Source organism: Cucurbita moschata, unplaced genomic scaffold (assembly GCF_002738365.1).
Source record: "Cucurbita moschata cultivar Rifu unplaced genomic scaffold, Cmos_1.0 Cmo_Scf00042, whole genome shotgun sequence".
Classification (NCBI taxonomy): domain Eukaryota; kingdom Viridiplantae; phylum Streptophyta; class Magnoliopsida; order Cucurbitales; family Cucurbitaceae; genus Cucurbita; species Cucurbita moschata.
The window spans coordinates 121861-133013 of NW_019268558.1; the positions used below are offsets into that span (position 1 = coordinate 121861).

General features: G+C 36.1%; 1 protein-coding gene across 1 annotated transcript; it reads right to left on the reverse strand.

Annotated features, from left to right (window-relative positions):
- Positions 1 to 3410: 3410 nt before the first annotated feature.
- On the reverse strand, positions 3411 to 7548 carry LOC111433438. The gene is made up of 6 exons (XM_023070491.1): positions 7264 to 7548; positions 6973 to 7105; positions 6757 to 6860; positions 5210 to 5381; positions 4976 to 5116; positions 3411 to 4903 (listed from the first exon to the last, which is right to left on the reverse strand). Exons 1-6 carry the CDS (start codon positions 7311 to 7313, stop codon positions 3671 to 3673), a joined length of 1833 nt encoding a protein of 610 aa, XP_022926259.1. The 5' UTR covers positions 7314 to 7548; the 3' UTR covers positions 3411 to 3670.
- Positions 7549 to 11153: the final 3605 nt, after the last annotated feature.

The window sequence follows — 11153 nt, forward strand, 5'->3', positions numbered from 1 at the left end:
GAAAAGAGAATATGTTTTTTGTTTACAAACTATGAGTTTTAGGACATAAAACCTAACATAATACTCCTTAAGTGGCCCCATTATAGGGGTCATGCAAATACAAATGCAAACACATGCAATCATGATTTAGGGACCTATCTCTAACATCATAGGAGTGGCCTCCTCTAGTCTCGGACAAATTGGATTTGTAGTACTTCCCTACACACGACTCACACGTGCGAGTGTGAATCTCCAGGGTGCTTGCACACACTGTGGACCTTCTGGTTAAGCTAATCTGTAGCAATGTTCGGAGGTCAACGGAACCCCATAGTATCCGCACTCATCATCTCTAGGGTAAGTAACCCTATGTTTATGAACATACAATATGCATGAGGTCCTTCTAAATCCATCATAATGTTTCTTTTGATACAACCCTCTAGTCTCATCTCTTTGTTACTCTAGGTAACACATACTCATGGATATTTATATTAATATCATTTTCACGCTCTTAGGGTTGTGTCCTATGTCGATCTAACGACATGATGCAATATGGCACTCATCATCATATAGCATGCTCAATATGGAAAACATCATCATATTAAGGTAAACGTCACGCAATCATCATACTCATCATATTGCCACAAAGTGCATCAAACATATCAAGTACGACATTCATCAAAATATATATATACTGAGCACATCATCAAGTATCGTAACCCACACATCATCATAACTCATATATCGCATTGTACGACATAGTTCATAGTAACCCACACATCATCATAACTCATATACCGCATTGTACAACATAGTTCATACATCATCGTAACTCATACAATTTTTAGCCTATCCTATAGTAAGGTCACTTACCTGATTAGCTTAGACTGGTATCACCAATTTATCAAGTTCGATTTTGTTCTTTGTATCCAAGCCAACCTATATGAACCATGACATCAATTTCAATTTCAATTTCAATTCTCTAAATTTTACAATAGTCCATGTGTTAAACTTCATGTGAGCATTAGAGACTTTATGAGTATTGAATATATATATATTTCTCGTTGTCCCTTTTACCTTATGTATTTACTCTGTCAAATTGTTTCTTCTCACCAAATCTTCTTTTCTTCTCCACTACTCTCTCTTTTCTTTTTTGTATTTACTTAGTTAAATATATATATTTTCCTTCACCTCTCTCTTTTCCTTTCTTTCTTTACTTAATTAAATATATATTTTTTCCTTTACCTTTCTCTTCCCTTCTTTAAAATCTCTTTATTTAATTCTTTTCAAACCTCTCGTTTAATTCTTTTCTTCCCTGTTTAATTCTTTTCTTTTTTTATTTAATTTTGGTAGCAATTTAGTAAATGAAAAGGAGATCTATTCTAAATAATTGTACAAAGGGGAAGATCCATGATCTCATTCAAAGATCAGACAAGATCTGACATGATTTCTAACTGCTAATTAAAATCTAAATAACCGGGTAATGGAGGAGGAGATCTGATCCTAATTAATTTCATAAACAATTTTGATTTTTTCTTTTCTTTTCTAAAACTATCCTAAGGATTTTTTTTTAATTAGTACTTCAATAAGTTTGATTTTTTTTATAAGATATCTAAAATCTAAATAATTGAAAGAGAGATATAACTTTTCTATCTCTAACAAAAAAAATAAAAGAGAAGGAGATCTAACTTATACGTAAATTTACTATCTCTTTCCCTTTCTATTAAATCTGCTTCAAGTGGAGCCATTTCCAGTTTTTCTCTCCCAAAATTTGCTATCTTTCTTTTGTTTCTTTATCAGATTTTTCCATTCCCAAAATTTGCCATTTTGTTTATGTTTGGTTTTTTTTTTTTTTTTTTTTTTTTTTNAGTCTCGTTATAACACTTCAAATAAATTATTAGAACTCATTTTAGGTACGTGTAATCTCATGAAACGTAATCGTGAGTTGGCTTGTATTCCTTGATTATTACTCATGTTCTTAGTCACAATAAATTTGTCCATTTGAATGTTGTTTATGTTTTTTTTTTTTTTTTTTTTTTTTTTTTACTCCAATCATTTTGCAGTTGTAGGAGGTGTTTGGGAGATATTTGGGGAAGGTGGAGAGAGAGTCGACAATTTACTTTTTTTTTTTTTATTTATTTACTTACTATTATTATTATCTTTTTGTCATTACAATGAACGTGTCCATTATGATGACAATGATGATCATGTCTCGCATGACATTCAGGATCTACTGACCTCTGGACTTCACTATGGATAGCTAGCTTGACTATGATGGGTCCAAGGGGTGCGAACCGCTTGGAGATCCACACTCGCATGTGTGTGTCGTGAATAGGGAAGTACTACTCATCCAATTTTGTCCGGACTGAAGACCACCCCTATAATGGTTTTAACGATAAGTCTCTAGATCATGAATTGCATGTGTTTGCATTCCCTAACCCCAATAGTAGGGTCAAGTATTTCTTAAAATACTTAAGCCGTGTGTTACTTCAAGACCATGACACATGCATAGAGTAGTTGTACTTACTTTCTTAGACTTAGGTTAGAATAGAGCATTTTTAATTTTAACGCTTATTTATTTCATTTAGCATTTCGTTGTGTCGTTTTAAAGATGTTTTCGAACACGCAAGTCCATTGCAGTGTTTTAAAATGAAGTTTATGTTTTTTTTATAAAGTTTCAACGCTTATGTCGTTACAAAATCATTACGTTATGATGATGATAACAACTCTAGGTAAGTAAAATTTAGTGTCCGTTACAAATCCAAAAACAGGGGAACCATCATCTATTATGCACCATATACAAAGAATTTAGCTAACGAAGATCAAACTAGTTCAAAAACTCACCTTCGAAACTCTCCCTCTTTAGCTTTCAATCCCTTCACGAAAAAAGTTATCTTTGTTTTGACAGAGCTCCAAGAACATAAATCATTAAACTTGGTTGACCATAGAGGAAGAGTTTGGGCACAAAAGCTCGCAGTTCTTAGCCAATTCACTCCTCCTTCGATGTCGAACTCGAGTATCTATCTCCAAAAATCATCTCTATCGGACTCTTGGGCACACCTCAATGGAGTCACGAATCTGAGCACCAAGACTGTGTTCCAGTGCTGGCAACCTTTAATTTTTTTAATAATATTTTTACTTATTTATTCTTTAAGGTATGACATCGTCAAGGATCGGAATGGGTTATGAAGCACTAATGAGATTAGAAAAGAAATAGTTTCATTTTTATAATTTTCTAATTGTTCTGCGTTAGAGCATTGAGAGGATCTTTCCCTAGGACGAGAGGACCGATCTAAAACTTGAGATAATAGGTGTAATCCGAATGTCTTTCCATTCATTTCAAAACTCCGACGATCCCTTTGGTTGATAGAGTAATCCTTGATCGTATCCTTGATCGTACCCTTCACCCATCACAATTTTCTTCAATCTTTGGATCCTAAAACACACTATTCTGATTCCATTATTATAAAAGTGAATTCTGAAATATCCAAATAAATACAAATTGAAGGCACTTAAAAAATGCATATTACCCCCTTAACACAAACTAATTCTAATGGTGTAAACATATACTTTTTCGGGTGTGTACAATACAATGCTCCCTACCACAGCTCTAAAAGGATATTTGAAACTCGTTATGAAAGCTGAACAAAATATAAATTCACGAAAGCATGTCATATAAAATTCCACTCATACCTCACATGTGTAGATCGGAACCACCACCAGACGAACGATCAGATCCCAGATTTGGTTTCTGTGAAGTAAATAGATTCGGGTATGAAAAGTATGGGTCGTCATCCATCGATGGGAGCCTCTGCGTCTGATGAGGATGTGCTATGCGTTCTGATGGTGAATTACTGGGCGAGGAATCAAAACCCGATTTCTGTGGCTCAAGCTGGTGATGACCAGTAACGTCTAAATCACAGCTTACCCTGTGATGTTCTTTGAAAGAATCTTGTGAATAATATGGCATAGAATAATTCCCCAAAGAATCTTGTTGGAATGTTTGTTTATGATCAGGTGGAGTTACAGCAGCTCCGTGGAATGGATTCTCACAACTAACTTCAGCATCTCGATCATTCTTTTTCTTTGTGAGCTCATCGATTCTAACCTTCGCAAGACTGGCTGCAGAGCGAGCAGCCGCAGCAGCACGTTCAGCAGTTTCAGCAGCAGCCTGAGCAGCTGCCAACACATCCTGCAAATTCACACTGACATCCACATTGACCTCACTCTTTGTCCTTGAAACAGAGGGTGGTGGGGAATCTAGATTCTGCTCAAACTGTGGTTTGAAACCGAATTTTTCTTCAGGAGAAACAGAGGGACGTAGTGAATTTGTCTCCTCATGGGTCCTTGAAACAGAAGGTGATAGTGAATTTCTCTCCTCATGGGTCCTTGAAACAGAGGGTGGTGGTGAATTTATCTCTTGTTCAAACCGTGGTTTGAAACCAAACTTCTCCTCAGGGGTCTTTGAATCAGAGGATGGGCACACATCAGTTTGTCTATGAGAAAACGAAGATGACAGTGATGGCGGAGTAATAAATGGCAAAAACTGTTTATCTTCGCCAACAGAGACATTCAGATGATCGTTGCTGGGTGAAACAGATCTCACCTCCTCACGTTTCAAGTGTAAATCTTGAGGTGGGATTTCAGGAATAATACCAGAAGATTTGAATGAATCACGATCAGTTTCAGGTGGTGGGGATACAGATGGAGGTGGAATCAGTGGTTGTGCAGTGGCAGCATCAAAAGTAGTAGGAGGATGCAGAGATACTGATATCTTTGGAACTTCAGGAAAGTCTAACGGGTCCAATTCAGAATCAGAATCAGGTTGTGGAGCACTACCCAAATCAGGAGTAGCACTATATGTCTCGTCGTGTTTATCTTTAGGAAGGGGTAATTTCGACGCACTGACAAACTGCGCTGATCCATTCTGCAAGACAGAGAACAGAAACTAAGACACAAAGAGTCACCGCAAGTTGAGACAAAAAGGAACAACACTTACGAGCAAATCTTCTGGAGATTTGTTAAACTCAGCTTCAGTTCCAGCAGGATCCCAATCTAAGTCATGTTCTTCAGCGATTTCCTTTAAGAGCTTCAGTTTCTTTTCAGGTGAAGGAGCACGAACAGAAAGCAACTCGATCAACTGCAATCAAAATTGAGAGGAAATATGAAAATCCTATCGACTGCAGTAAAGCTTTTCATCCAATAAATCTAACATAAACAAGATTCTATGAACCTGACGGTTAACACCACAGTTAGGCATGAGCTCAGTTGCAGCTGATACAAATTCCTTCCCATATTTAGCTGCAAAAAGCAACTGAACCTGGAGAAGCTCTGTTAGATCTGCACACCTTGGAGCAGCAAAACACACACTTGAGATTGCTTCTTTCAAGTCTAGAGGACATTCCCTGAAAATTTCATGAGTTTACAATGACATTCGATACAAGCATAAAATAGAAGGGCTAAATGTTCAATACAACTACCATAAGCAACAAAGTGAAATTAGAATGAAAGGGTTCATTTGTACTTCATATAGAAGCATAGAAAGATACAATTTAATATCATACAAGTTTTTTTTTTGTCAACCAAATCTAATAGAGTCAAGTGGTTGACCAGTGAGATTAGTCGAGGTGCACCAATCCAGCTTGGACACTCACAAATACAAATAAAAATGAAAACAAAAATAAACCTGGAAATAAAGAGAGAATAAGATTAAAAGATTTTACAGTCATACAAATTTGGACATGAAGTTTTGAGTTTCAAGTAACTTTGGACAAAAGCTATTATCCAAAAAATGACGAAGATTTTCAACAAAAAAAAGGAGAGCATGGTGATTAAACCATAAAAATTGTAAATTTAAAAGTGCAAACTAATTCAGTTCCTTGTAAATTTAACAATCAACCTCGAAGTAAAATCAACTGCTACTATATTTCCAGTTTGCAAGGCTTGATGCTTCGAGTCATTTGGCAGAGAAGTTGGATGATCAGGTTGGACAACTAGCTGTAGTTCTTGTTAACAATGCACAATCTATGACTTAATTTCCATCATTGTGAGATGGATCTTCAATACTCCAAACTAGGGTGAAAGAATATTCTTCACATAATTCACTAAAATTCATTTTGTGCATATATCCATTCAAACTTAACCAGCATATTTCTAATGTTCTCTCTTATCAACCAAAAGAGAACATAGATGTATACTAACGATGGGTTATACAAACACGACAGTAACCCAAGAAAGAGAGAGCCACAAGCAATTTACTAATAGACGAGGAGTGAGGCCAAACATTAGGACAAATTCACTTCATTCAACAATGGGAAAGAATGGACCATAGTGTGGATACAACATCTGTGAGAAACTTTGACATCAATTACATATTTATATATGATGCAGCTTCTCAATTATCAGTCACACTTTATGAAGGAAATCTCTAACCAAATATAAACATATCTAATCATAGAAATTAAATGCTCCTAAAAAGATAGAAATCCTTTATACAACTATACTTGTAGAGAAGTCCAGAATTGATTTAAATTTTAGAACCGATTAAGAGATCTAACATCCTAGTCTAGTTTTGTCAGTTATGTGCATATTGGATAAATAAATGTTTCCTAGAATAAAATGTGTTTCATAATTGCCAAACATAGATTACAGGGTCCAGAAAACACTGTAATCTATTTAAATCAGTTGCATTCAGATCTTTCTCGTGCTTATTTACATAACCACAAGAAAACTTAAAAACCTCACAAAAACTTGAAGATTAAATCCGTTCGGAAAGTTTACCTTTGTGTTTCAATAATTGGGAGACGAACAACAATAAGCTCACAAAACAACTCAAGAATTTCCTGAGCAGCCATCATATTCTCTTCTCTGATTATATGCTCTACCTGAATGCAGCAAAAGCAGATCTAATTAAGACAACAAAAAGTTCCAGGACATCAAACAATTCCCTTGTTTCTGATCCTCCCGATCAAATGCACTTCAGAAAGTAACACGTACCCGAATGCGAGCCGTAGCTTCTTGACCCGTCTCAAGAAGCTTAGCTATGTCTCGGCGCATCTGCTTAAGTTGAATCTCCCTCCGATTCCTCAGCAACTTAATTCGTGGAATTGTCAATTTGAGCAGGGTTTTACTGTATACAGAGAAGAAAATTAGAATTAAAAAAAAAAAAACAAAAATTCTGTAATCGCATATCGATTGATGAATGCAGTCACCGACAGAATTAACAAAGAACGATGAGAGCGAAAATGGAAAAGGAAAAAAAGAAACCAGAATAAAAAGAAGAGATACCATTGGGCAGCCTTGAAGCCCCTGTTGAAGAAGGAGTTGAGCATCGACATGGAGATGAAGATCGAATGAAGATCAAAACGAAAACGCTTTTAAGCACGTAATTGAAGAACGACAAGAAACCGAATTAAAGAATCGAGAAGTGTGGAAGCTGTGATCGAGTTGAGAATTGGAAAAGAACTGGTGTCTGAGATGAAGAAACTGAACCTAATTATGAAGATCATCAAGTTGGAAAGACGATGGAGAGAGAGCGATGGGACCCGACCAGACGCGATATTTAGAAATTTTGTTGAAAAGTTGAAACCATACGACGCCGTATGCATTTGCTTGGAACGTCGTACGCGTGTTCGGTTCCAAGTACAAACTTTTCCTTAAGCCTGAAGAAATTTATTAAGTTGAGACGCAGATTTCTGCCATTTTCTTATTTATTAAAAAACAAAAGATTTTTTTTTATAATCATTTATTTCATTATTATTTTTTTTTATTTAGAGAATTGACGAGTTTACTTCAAATGTTATTCAAACCTTATCTAAATTCAAAAAAAAACTTAAATATCAAAGAGAGACTCATTCTGACACTTGACTCTAATAACAAGGAACATTTGATTGAGATTCAAATCACTCCACAAGTATGGTCGATCATGTAAAGCTTAAATAATTATAAACATGCAATCTAAACGACATAGCATTGCAAACAAACTTAGCCCTTGGCTAAAGAAAAACACAAATGTTCCTTCCCCCTACATTTTACTGACAATATTTTATATAGCCTCAAAATAAAAATTTTTAATTTTTTTCAAGGCATTCCAATAGTTGTAACTTTCCTATTTTAAGATCATACTCAAGTATTAGGTATACTCTGTGACTATAATTAACCACTCATGTAAATTTAACTTGAAAGTAAATAAAAAACTTAAAACACATTAATAAATGTAATAACTATAAATTATCATCTACCCAAATTTTATAAGAATGAGTGAAACTTTAATCTTTTTTAACGTGGCATGAATTGGAACATCTTGTGATAATTTGAACGACATTTTTTTCATATATTTGAGCCGCGACAAAATTTGTAACTTGCTATCCTCTTGCCTACGAGGCAAAGATTTACCTCTGGGAAAGGATGATTCATTCAGATCGACATGAGAGTTCAACTACATTGCATTGTCAAAATCCATGTTGTATATTTGAAAGAGGTTGACTTCCTTACTTCTCTCATGTTACAATCCTCTTCGGCCCGAGCTCCCTTTCTCCTCAATCCATAGAGACAAAATGGAGGACTGGTGCCAATAGTTCATCACAGAAGAAAGGACTCATTGAACCAAGATCACTAACTAATACTAATCTAATACTAATAGAATAGAAAAGAACTATCTTTTTTGTATACTTTCCTCGGTTCCATTGCTACTTCGGGCTTTACGCAATCAATCGGATCATATAGGTATCCCGATCTTGCATGATTGATGTCTTGGTTCATATCAAATGCATTATAAGAGTTGAAACTGGGCTTAATGGATTCGCGAGTGTAAAATCTACAATGTTGTAGTAGAAACCGAGAGGAGAAAATGAATACTTGGCAAGTTGGCAAGCGAGGGGACATGGAAGGAATTAACACAAAACATCTGGAAAAAAAAGAAAACTACAAGTTGCACGAGGAAGAAGAAGATCTCAGACGCGTGATATTCACATGCTCGAGGCCTTATAGAAAGCACGTTGCAATTTTCGATTCGTCTTGTTTGAATCCTATTTGCCTATTTGTCGATATCTATCCATATTGACCATAAAAATTATTGAATATAGATTTAATTGGAGGAAATTAGGAAGGAAGGACCGATTTAGGGATGTTCTAGGAGAGAAATTGCTATCGAAGCTTCTAAACAAGTTATAACGTGTAACATGTGCGAATCATGTGATTAGGGACTTAGGTTTGAGTTGTGATGTCCCACATTGGTTGGGGAGGAGAACAAACAACCATTCATAAGGGTGTGGAAACCTTCCCCCTAGCAAATGCGTTTTAAAGCCTTGAGGGGATACCCGAAAGGGAAAGCCCAAAGAGGACAATATCAGCTAGCGGTGGATCTAATGGTATTAGAGCGAAACACCGAACGATGTACAAGCCTTCTTGCTCTTCCCCGAAGGGGGTAGACACAAGGCGGTGTGCCAGTAAGGACGCTGGGTCCTAAATGGGGTGGATTTGGTGGTGGTCCCACATCGATTGGAGGAAGGAAAGAGTGCTAGCGAGGACGCACCTTCTACCAGCAGACGCGTTTTAAAGCCTTGAGGGGAAGCTCAAAAGGGAAAGCCCAAAAAAGACAATATTTGCTAGCGATGGATCTGGGTGGCCCCGAAGGGGGGTAGGAGAACAAACCACCATTTATAAGGGTGTGGAAACCTTCTACCAGCAGACGCGTTTTAAAGCCTTGAGAGGAAGCTCGAAAGGGAAAGCCCAAAAAAGACAATATTTGCTAGCGATGGATCTGGGTCGTTACATGAGTAATGTTATTTGCATGTATGTTCGCATGAGTAGAATACAAGCATGTTTGGGATTCGTGATTGTTACGTCTGGTGTGTGCTTACTAGTTTATGCTTATGATCCAATCATAGTATGTGTCATGTATGGAAAATACCCTTTTGTATGATGGTACGATGAAGAAGCCACTAGAAGTTCAACAAACGAACTCTAGCCATGATTAGGCCTTAGATAGGTTGGAAGGGCATGTCGCCCGTTAGTCTATTAAACCTCGCATAACCCGTTGGCTGACATGTTGAGCGTTAAGTTAGAGACATGAGTATTCGTGATCATTGGGTTACGAGCTATTTTAGACTACTATGAGAGTGTCTAGTAGATGGGTCCTATGTGACCAAGAGTGAATCTTACCTACAAATCCCAAATTCACAAGTATAAATAAATAAAATAGGTAAAGGTTAGTCAAAATACTGTGATACCTGCATTGATACCTAAAGATCCAAGACTTCATTGAAAAATGAAAAATGTACACCAAGAGAAGGAGGTCCGTCACTAGTAGCAATTCGAGAGGCGTCACAAGTAGAGAACTCGAGCTAAATCAGGGACAAGTTTTTTTCTCAGATAGATGAGAGGCGGTGTGAACTAAATGATAGTATGGATAAGTTGGAGACTTTAGAGTGGAGACTTTAGAGCTCTTGCTTAGATCTGAGTCGGTTGAACTAAGTTGTCTTGTTTTGAAACTAGTTGTTTATAATTATGTGATCTGACACTACATTGGTGTAAATATATGTAAATTGCCATGGTTTTCTTTTAATTAATATCAAAATATAAATTTTTTTTTTGGAAACAAATTTCACTCAGGAAGGAATCAGATTTTTTTTAATTAACTGTTGTACCTACAGCGTAATCATTTTCTTTTTTTAGTGAAACCAAGTTCTTTTCCTCTTGCCTAGTGGTGATGAACGTTTCCAATTCCAATATACCTACTCAAGTGTTTTAGGTGTGTCCTCTTCCAACACTTCTCTTGTAGCCTCGGTTATAGTAGTACTAATTTGAACCCAATCAAACATTCTCTTCCACTTACTCAAAAGTATTTGAGGGTTCTTGCACCCAATAAAAGTGTGACGAATATTTGGGAGATTTGTTTAAATAATTTTTTAGGTTAGAAAAACAAAAATCAATTTGATTTTAAAAGGTTGGTAGGGACACTAATTTGATTTTGTTTTTAAATTATTGCAATTCACATCATGATGCTCTCAATTATAAAAATATTGATTCGTGATTGTGTGTTAAAATGAGATATTGAACATGGACGTGGACGAGAGCAACATCACGAGCCGTTTTCGAAACAAGCTATTTCACTTCAAATTATTAAAAGTTTTGTTGCAACTCAGAATTAATAAAAGAAACTTCCAACTTACAAATAT